The sequence below is a fragment of the Ylistrum balloti genome, unplaced genomic scaffold (assembly GCF_031769215.1).
Source record: "Ylistrum balloti isolate Yb309-2 unplaced genomic scaffold, AGI_CSIRO_Ybal_v1 Utg370450, whole genome shotgun sequence".
Taxonomy (NCBI): Eukaryota; Metazoa; Mollusca; class Bivalvia; order Pectinida; family Pectinidae; genus Ylistrum; species Ylistrum balloti.
Genome location: NW_026782299.1, coordinates 518,941 through 530,094, shown reverse-complemented (window position 1 = coordinate 530,094; position 11,154 = coordinate 518,941). Strand labels below are relative to the sequence as shown.

At 36.2% G+C, this 11,154-nt stretch overlaps 1 protein-coding gene across 1 annotated transcript in view; it reads left to right on the top strand.

Moving 5' to 3' along the window:
• Positions 1-11,154, top strand: part of LOC132555032 (visual pigment-like receptor peropsin) — a 31,167-nt gene continuing 20,013 nt past the window's right edge. Inside the window, exon 1 of the mRNA XM_060219369.1 lies at positions 1-82. Coding sequence (XP_060075352.1) covers positions 1-82 — 82 coding nt within the window. The remainder of the gene's footprint in view (positions 83-11,154) is intronic.

Genomic DNA, 11,154 nt, shown 5'->3' with positions numbered 1-11,154 from the left:
ATGCCTTCCCCTACGGACTCCGCAGTAGGACTGTTTTCCGCGTGGGAATTCCAGTGTGTCGGAGTTGCCTACTTCATTTTTGGTAAGTAGACTTCTATTTAGAATTCCTATTATGGGTATGTAGATGTAATTACTAAATCGTTGCTTATATCACATAGATTAACTACCATTAGTTAACTTATTTTACTGAGAGTTACAATCATGTACGATTCAGTGAATATCTTGTCACAGTCTGTCAAATTCAAGAGTGAAGGAAACAAATATGAGAACCATTTTATAAGTATATAGTTATTAGAGTAGAAAGTGTCTAAATGTTGTCAATAGTTATTAGATTTGAAAGTGTCTAGATTTTGTCTATATCTGTCAGATTTGAAAGTGTCTAGATTTGTCTATAGTTATCAGAGTTGAAAGTGTCTTGATTTTGTCTATAGTTATTGGGGTTGAAAATGTCTAGATGTTTTCTATAGTTATTGAAGTTGAAAGTGTCTAGATTTTGTCTATAGTTATCAGAGTTTAAAGTGTCTAGATTTTGTCTATCGTTATTGGAGTTGAAAATGTCTAGATTTTGTCTATAGTTATTGGAGTTGAAAGTGTCTAGATTTTGTCTATAGTTATTGGAGGTGAAAGTGTCTAGGTGTTGTCTATAGTTATCAGAGTTGAAAGTGTCTAGGTGTTGTCTATAGTTATCAGAGTTGAAAGTGTCTATATGTAGTCTATAGTTATCAGAGTTGAAAGTGTCTAGATTTTGTCTATAGTTATTGGAGTTGAAAGTGTCTAGATTTTGTCTATAGTTATTAGAGTTACTAGATTTTGTCTATAGTTAGAACTGAAAGTGTCTAGATTTTGTCTATAGTTATTGGAGTTGAAAGTGTCTAGATTTTGTCTATAGTTATTAGAGTTACTAGATTTTGTCTATAGTTAGAACTGAAAGTGTCTAGATTTTGTCTATAGTTAACAGAGTTGAAAGTGTCTAGATTTTGTATAGTTATCAGAGTAGAAAGTGTCTAGATTTTGTCTATAGTTATCAGAGTAGAAAGTGTCTAGATTTTGTCTATAGTTAACAGAGTTGAAAGTGTCTAGATTTTGTATAGTTATCAGAGTAGAAAGTGTCTAGATTTTGTCTATAGTTATTAGAGTTGCTAGATTTTGTCTATAGTTAGAACTGAAAGTGTCTAGATTTTGTCTATAGTTATTAGAGTTGAAAGTGTCTAGATTTTGTCTATAGTTATTGGAGTTGAAAGTGTCTAGATTTTGTCAATAGTAATTGGAGTTGTAGGTGTCTATATTTTCTCTATAGTTATCAGAGTAGAAAGTGTCTAGATTTTGTCTATAGTTATTGGAGTTGAAAGTGTCTAGATGTTGTCTATAGTTATTGGAGTTGAAAGTGTCTAGATGTTGTCTATAGTTATGGGAGTTGAAAGTGTCTAGATGTTGTCTATAGTTAAAACTGAAAGTGTCTAGATTTTGTCTATGGTTATTAGAGTTGAAAGTGTCTAGATTTTGTCTATATCTATCAGAGTTGAAAGTGTCTAGGTGTTGTCTATATCTATCAGAGCTGAAAAAGTGTCTAGGTGTTGTCTATATCTATCAGAGTTGAAAGTGTCTAGATTTTGTCTATAGTTATCAGAGTTGAAAGTGTCTAGATTTTGTCTATAGTTATTGGAGTTGAAAATTTGCAGATTTTGTCTATAGTTATTGGAGTTGAAAGTGTCTAGATGTTGTCTATAGTTATTGGAGTTGAAAGTGTCTAGATGTTGTCTATAGTTAAAACTGAAAGTGTCTAGATTTTGTCTATAGTTATTAGAGTTGCTAGATTTTGTCTATAGTTAGAACTGAAAGTGTCTAGATTTTGTCTATAGTTATTAGAGTTGAAAGTGTCTAGATTTTGTCTATAGTTAGAACTGAAAGTGTCTAGATTTTGTCTATAGTTATTAGAGTTGAAAGTGTCTAGATTTTGTCTATAGTTATTGGAGTTGAAAGTGTCTAGATTTTGTCAATAGTAATTGGAGTTGTAGGTGTCTATATTTTCTCTATAGTTATCAGAGTAGAAAGTGTCTAGATTTTGTCTATAGTTATTGGAGTTCAAAGTGTCTAGATGTTGTCTATAGTTATTGGAGTTGAAAGTGTCTAGATGTTGTCTATAGTTATGGGAGTTGAAAGTGTCTAGATGTTGTCTATAGTTAAAACTGAAAGTGTCTAGATTTTGTCTATGGTTATTAGAGTTGAAAGTGTCTAGATTTTGTCTATATCTATCAGAGTTGAAAGTGTCTAGGTGTTGTCTATATCTATCAGAGCTGAAAGTGTCTAGGTGTTGTCTATATCTATCAGAGTTGAAAGTGTCTAGATTTTGTCTATAGTTATCAGAGTTGAAAGTGTCTAGATTTTGTCTATAGTTATTGGAGTTGAAAATTTGCAGATTTTGTCTATAGTTATTAGAGTTGAAAGTGTCTAGATGTTGTCTATAGTTATTGGAGTTGAAAGTGTCTAGATGTTGTCTATAGTTAAAACTGAAAGTGTCTAGATTTTGTCTATGGTTATTATTATGGAGTTGAAAGTTCTAGATTTTGTCTAAGTTAGTGTAGATTTTTTTGTCTATAGTTAAAACTATTTTTGTTATGGGAGTTGAAAGTGTCTATGGTTATAGTTAAAACTGAAAGAGTTGAAAGTGTCTAGATTTTGTCTATATCTATCAGAGTTGAAAGTGTCTAGATTTTGTCTATATCTATCAGAGTTGAAAGTGTCTAGAATTTGTCTATGGTTATTAGAGTTGAAAGTGTCTAGATTTTGTCTATATCTATCAGAGTTGAAAGTGTCTAGATTTTGTCTATATCTATCAGAGTTGAAAGTGTCTAGATGTTGTCTATAGTTATCAGAGTTGAATGTGTCTAGATGTTGTCTATGATGGGTTTAAATATTCGATTGGTTTGTTAGGTATGGATGATTATTATGAAGTTTTTTATCTGATAATTGAAATGACAGATGATTGCATCGCTAAATGCTAATATCTGGCTGACCCGACAAAATCAGATGTCGACACTTTGACCTCTAGAAAACCAATACGAATACAGTTTGGCCAAGCCCCAGTAATATATATATATATACATTTAAACATGTATATAAACATTCATTTCAATTTTTTGACAGTAAAATTTTTAATCAACAATAGGTTTTTTATTTTGGGGCTCAGATGTACCGGTACACACCTTTCCTCAGAATGTGACACGATTGTTTTCTTCTGCGATCACATACACGTTAAGTGGCTGCAGTGTACGACGTACCGTGATTTTTATAAAACACTTTTGATATTTTAATCACCATCTTTCACGCAACAAAGTAGGATGGTTTTTGTCCCTTGTAAAAGGCCTTCGGCGTCCATCACCAGAACAGATTATCGAGACACCTTAATTTACACTACCGTTCTCGCTTTTTGTTACACCTTTGTACTTTGTATATTACTATCTAGAATCCATATACATATTTAAATTTGAAGCCTGTTGACCTCCAGAAGTATAGCGATACGTGTGGATACATAATCAACATGCATCCTTTAGATACCAATAGTTATTAACATGCATTCTTCAAGTAGCCAGTACACATGAACATGCATCCTCCAGTTTGTAATACACATGAACATGCATCCTCCAGTTTGTAATACACATGAACATGCATCCTCCAATTTGTAATACACATGAACATGCATCCTCCAATTTGTAATACACATGAACATGCATCCTCCAATTTGTAATACACATGAACATGCAGCCTTCAGTTTGTAATACACACGAACATGCATCCTCCAGTGTGTAATACACATGAACATGCAGTCTTCAATTTGTAATACACATGAACATGCATCCTCCAGTTTGTAATACACATGAACATGCAGCCTCAAGTTTGTAATACACATGAACATGCAGCCTTCAGTTTGTAATACACATGAACATGCATCATGCAGCCTTCAGTTTGTAATACACATGAACATGCATCCTCCAGTTTGTAATACACATGAACACGCAGCCTTCAGTTTGTAATACACACGAACATGCATCCTCCAGTGTGTAATACACATGAACATGCAGCCTTCAATTTGTAATACACATGAACATGCAGCCTCAAGTTTGTAATACACATGAACATGCATCCTCCAGTTTGTAATACACATGAACATGCAGCCTTCAGTTTGTAATACACATGAACATGCATCCTTCAGTTTGTAATACACATGAACATGCAGCCTCAAGTTTGTAATACACATGAACATGCAGCCTTCAGTTTGTAATACACATGAACATGCATCCTCCAGTTTGTAATACACATGAACATGCAGCCTTCAGTTTGTAATCCACATGAACATGCAGCCTTCAGTTTGTAATATACATGAACATGCAGCCTTCAGTTTGTAATCCACATGAACATGCAGCCTTCAGTTTGTAATACACATGAACATGCATCCTCCAGTTTGTAATACAAATGAACATGCATCATGCATCCTTCTGATAGCAAATAGTCATGAACATACATCCTTCAGAGAAAGTGTATCCTTCAGTTAACCAATAAACACCAATGTGCTATCTCGAATAAGCTTATACGCAACGTATGCATCTTCCAGTTTGCAAATACACTGCAAAATGCATTATCAGTAGGCCAATACACTTCAACAAGAATTCTCAAGTCGGCCAATATATACCTACATTCAGTATCAGTTACTCAATACACATCCACATGCATCTTTCATTTATTCAATACACATCCACACGCATCCTTCATTTACTCAAAACACATCAACACGCATCCTTCATTTACTCAATACACATTCACAAACACCCTTCATTTACTCAATACACATTCACAAACACCCTTCATTTACTCCATAAGCATCCACATCTATCCTTAATTTACTCAATACACATCCACAAGCATCCTTCATTTACTAAATACACATCCTCATGCATCCTTCATTTACTAAATACACATCCTCATGCATCTTTCATTTACTCAATACACATCCACATGCATCTTTCATTTACTCAATACACATCCACATGCATCCTTCATTAAACACATCCACAAGCATCTTTTAGTTACTCAATACACATCCACACGCATCCTTCATTTACTCAATACACATCCACATGCATCTTTCATTTACTCAATACACATCCACATGCATCCTTCATTTACTCAATACACATCCACACGCATCCTTCATTTACTCAATACACATCCTCATGCATCCTTCATTTACTCAATACACATTAACACACATCCTTCATTTACTCAATACACATCAACAAGCATCCTTCATTTACTCAATACACATTTACAAACACCCTTCATTTACTCAATACACATCCACATGCATCCTTCATTTACTCAATACACATTAACACGCATCCTTCATTTACTCAATACACATCCACATGCATCCTTCATTTACTAAATACACATCCTCATGCATCCTTAATTTACTCAATACACACCCACGTGCATCCTTAATTTACTCAATACACACCCACGTACATCCTTCATTTACTCAATACACATCTACACGCATCCTTCATTTACTAAATACACATCCACAAGCATCCTTCATTTACTCAATACACACCCACGTGCATCCTTCATTTACATAATACAAATTAACACACATCCTTCATTTACTCAATACACATCCACGTGCATCCTTCATTTACTCAATACACATCCACATGCATCGTTCAGTTACTCAATACACATCCACATGCATCCTTCATTTCCTCAATACACATTAACACATATCTCTCATTTACTCAATACACATCCACATGCATCTTTCAGTTACTCAATACACATCCACATGCATCCATCATTTACTCAATACACATCCACGTGCATCTTTCTTTTACTCAATACACATCCACATGCATCCTTCATTTACTCAATACAAATTAACACACATCCCTCATTTACTTAATACACATCCACATGCATCTTTCAGTTACTCAATACACATCCTCATGCATCCTTCATTTACTCAATACACATCCACATGCATCCATCATTTACTCAATACACATCAACATGCTTCCATCATTTACTCAATACACATCCACACGCATCCTTCATTTACTCAATACACATCCACACGCATTCTTCATTTACTCAATACACATCCACATCCTTCCTTCATTTTCTCAATACACATCCACACGCATCCTTCAGTTAGTTAATACACATCCACGTGCATCCTTCAGTTAGTTAATATACATCCACATGCATCCTTCAGTTAGTTAATACACATCCACGTGCATCCTTCAGTTAGTTAATATACATCAACATGGATCTTTCAGTTAGTTAATACACATCCACGTGCATCCTTCAGTTAGTTAATATACATCAACATGGATCTTTCAGTTAGTTAATACACATCCACGTGCATCCTTCAGTTAGTTAATATACATCCACGTGCATCCTTCAGTTAGTTAATACACATCCACGTGCATCCTTCAGTTAGTTAATACACATCCACGTGCATCCTTCAGTTAGTTAATACACATCCACGTGCATCCTTCAGTTAGTTAATACACATCCACGTGCATCCTTCAGTTAGTTAATACACATCCACGTGCATCCTTCAGTTAGTTAATACACATCCACGTGCATCCTTCAGTTAGTTAATACACATCCACATGGATCTTTCTGTAAGCCAATACATATCAAATTGCATCCACATTGGACACTTTCATAGACTTTGTCCCTTACCCAATATGATAGAGAGGGCTTCCGTTGTTTACATTATCCTGACAATGAAATATGTTGAAATGATAATCAAAAAAGTTTTGGCAGTGAAAATGTTTTCAAAGACTCTGGTTAATGACAAGGTACAGTAGTTATTGGCAAGTGTTAGAGACTACATTTTCGAATTCTTGATTCAGATCGGCGTGGCATCGAGGGCAAGTGGTGCTCCGGTGTGAAGCTATTCAGATAAAAATACTTTATTTACCTCAAATAAAATCTGTGTACTTGAATGAAAATAAGGTGATTTTCCGCAAAGCTTTCACATTAATCGCCATACGAAAACGTTTACAGATGTTATTAAATTCTGAGTTCTACTGTAGTTCTATGTCTTACAGGGGCTTTACTTTGAATGCTGCTGGAATTTACATTTTCTGACACTCGTGAGAATCAGGCTGTTGACGCGCGATCACCATAGTTATCGTAATAAACAATATTGTCATATGCACTCGATATGTGTAAACCGTATCTGCTGAAAATGGAATCTGACGCCTGACAAAGGACAGGTGTCGACAACACCGTGCTTGTACCAAAAGTAAAAAGAAAAACACACTTAGCAAGTCTCAGTTATTTCGCTTCGAGGGAAATTGATTTTAACCATATTAAAAATCACGAGTTTGATACAATAGAATTAATGAAAACGTTGTGGGTATGACACATCACAGACAGTGAACACAGTATATCTCGGTGTCAGCCGGAATGGACAGCCGGATGTCTTTTAATCACGGACAGCTGTGATTTTCAGGAATACGCGTGCATTCTACAAACCCTTCCAATAAGCCATATAAGGCGATGGCATAATCACGCGATCTGCCTCGTCATTAAAGTGGTAAACAAATGATGTATAAATGTAACTGCTACGTGTTTGGTACATTTCAATCAATATGACTTAGCCCTCTTGATGGAGTCGTGTTGCTGAGACGAGTAGTGGACTTGATACTAAAGCTTGTTACAAGACCATTACAACACCATAATTACTGTTTTGGTCGTTACAAGGGAATCTAGTTTCCCAATTAACAAAAATAAAGTATTTTATTTGTACAGAGTTCAGTAGAAATACAGTATTGTATGTACACATTTTCATAAACCTAAACTATGTTGCATAACTTTTCACTGTGTGTCACGACAACATTATTATTATTATTTTTTATAAAATTACATTTGTGGGAAAACAGGTCACTAGCCTAACTATGGTTCTATCTGTATCAGTCGTTATACTGTTATCACTGTGGGTCTCTTTAATGATAACATTCTTTATTTGTAACCAACGGTACGGTAGGGCTAGACATTCGGAGTATGTTGGATGTCGTGCAAAACTACGCCAGCACCCTTGACTGCACTAACGAACGACACAGCTGTAGACTTTTGTATGCTATTGATCAGCATAAAAACATCTTTTGTCTTTTCTAAGAGGATATAAGCTAATATTGTAGGCAAATTACCATCAGTTATCACTGACATCACAATATATCAACATGTACCTCAAGAACACGTCGGTAGTTGAAAAGTGAAAGTACAAAATGTAAACACGACGGCTAACTCGGAGTGAATCTTCTGCGATATAAGCCATAACGTTTATAACCTTATAAACTAATGTAGCCATTTTCCAGACGAACAAACATCTATTTTCAAAATTATCATACAAATAACAAAACAGAAAAATAATGAAAGACTTATTTCTTATATACTTTGATATATTATTTTACACAAAGATCTTTTTCAAGAATCTTGAAATGGCGAGAGCAGGTGTAATTTGTAATTGGGGTACCGCAATACACTCTGGGAGAGATTTGGGGTACTTCCGAGACGACTGGATCCTGATAGGCTGCCGGAAGACGTTCTAACCTCACTACGCATATGCCATAGATTTGGCCACTCAGATTGGGTATGAGATGCAGGGGTGCAGGTCGCATATTGAACTAGGGGGCTGGGGTATAAAAAGGGCTGCACAGTGATAGATCCTCCTACCTATGAGCCCTTATAATTAATAACTTCATTCGGCCTTCGTATCATTATTTTAAAACATTACACAAAGACTTCTAAATTGCTCCTGATCTAAAATTTAGAACACATAGAAGGACAGTCTGGTGATTGGGCAGGACACAGATGATAGGACCCCCTTCCCCACCGGAAGTCCTGCCATGGATCATCGGAAGACGACAGAAACCATTACGCCAAGGAGTCGTCTTCAAAATTATAGATTATTGTATCCCCAGACGACTCCAGCCCATGTGGGGAGCACCTCCTCACGTCGCAAGAGAATCGACTCCAGTCGATTGGACAACGCACGGCAAGAGTCATGGAGACGAGAAACCATCATCATCATCATCATCATCTGATAAACGGGGACCTGCCATGGCCGGATTGCCGACCAACAATTAGGAGACAAAACCCCATCCACTACCAGGCTCCGGTAATGATTACCGCCAAGTACTGATGAGCAGTACCACACATGTGTTGACAGCAATACACCATCGTTAGTATACGTTACAGGGTGAGGTCTGTTGTCGGTATCAGTGTATGTTTGCGGACGCTCCCTTTAACACATTGTATACCGATACACCTCACTGTATTCGACAACACTACATTGTATTACACTGTTAATCAACACACTTCATTGTATAACATTATATTGTATACCACCAAATGATGTATTATGACAATTATACATTGAATAAAATAACACATATACCGCCGCATCACATTGTTTACCACCACATAATATCGTGTACCGCCACATTACATCATGTACCACCACATTACATTGTGTACCACAACATAACATCGTGTACCACCACATTACATCGTGTATCACCACATTACATTGTGTACCACCACATAACATCGTGTACCACCACATTACATCATGTACCACCACATAACATCATGTACCACCACATTACATTGTGTACCACAACATAACATCATGTACCACCCTATAACATCGTGTACCACCACATAACATCGTGTACCACCACATTACATCGTGTACCACCACATTACATCATGTACCACCACATAACATCATGTACCACCACATTACATCATGTACCACCACATTACATTGTGTACCACAACATAACATCATGTACCACCCTATAACATCGTGTACCACCACATTACATCATGTACCACCACATAACATCGTGTACCACCACATTACATCGTGTACCACCACATAACATCGTGTACCACCACATAACATAGTAAACAACCACATAACATTGTGTACCACCACATAACATCGTGTACCACCACATTACATCATGTACCACCACATTACATTGTGTACCACAACATAACATCATGTACCACCCTATAACATCGTGTACCACCACATTACATCGTGTACCACCACATTACATCGTGTACCACCACATTACATCATGTACCACCACATAACATCATGTACCACCACATTACATCATGTACCACCACATTACATTGTGTACCACCACATCACTTCATGTATCACCACATTACACAGTGTACCACCACATTACATCGTGTACCACTAAATCATATCTTGTACCACTACATCATATCGTGTACCACCACATAACATCGTGTACCACCACATAACATAGTAAACAACCACATAACATTGTGTACCACCACATAATATCGTGTACCACCACATCACTTCATGTATCACCACATTACACAGTGTACCACCACATTACATCGTGTACCACTAAATCATATCTTGTACCACTACATCATATCGTGTACCACCATATTATATCGTGTACCACCACATAACACCGTGTACCAACACATAACATCGTACACCACCATAGTATTACGTGTGCCACCACAGTACACTGTAAACGCACGTATCATATTGTATACTACAATTTACATTGTAAAATAAAGTATTTTGAATGAAAGTTCGTGTTTCCCATTTGTATTCGAATGCGAGATTTAAATTTTACATCGATATGTCCTAATTTGTTATAACGGATGTTTTCAGAAGTCGGTATTTCCAGTTTTAGTTGAATGAATGTATATCCATATTCTGTTTGATAGTTTCATTATTTCATCCGAGGCGAGGAGTGAAATTTCCTCTTCATGTATTGCTTTACTTGAGGGTAAGTTGATATGTCCTGTTTTTGTTTAAGGTTTCCCTGGGAAACCTATAGCAGGTGAACTTTGAACTTTTGTTGTAGGGATTCAGTCTATGTTTCCCTGTGTTAGGCTCATATTATCGATTGTGTAAACAGTGTTGAAATTTATAACAGAAATGGTATGTTAGATCGTTTCTACATACAGGTAACACAAGTAACTGAAAGTATGATTATGGTAAACACGAGCAGGGGTTTCCTGGATCAGAGCTGTTTAAACTGGTGTTCAGAGTCGAGCGGTGATGTCTGTCACACA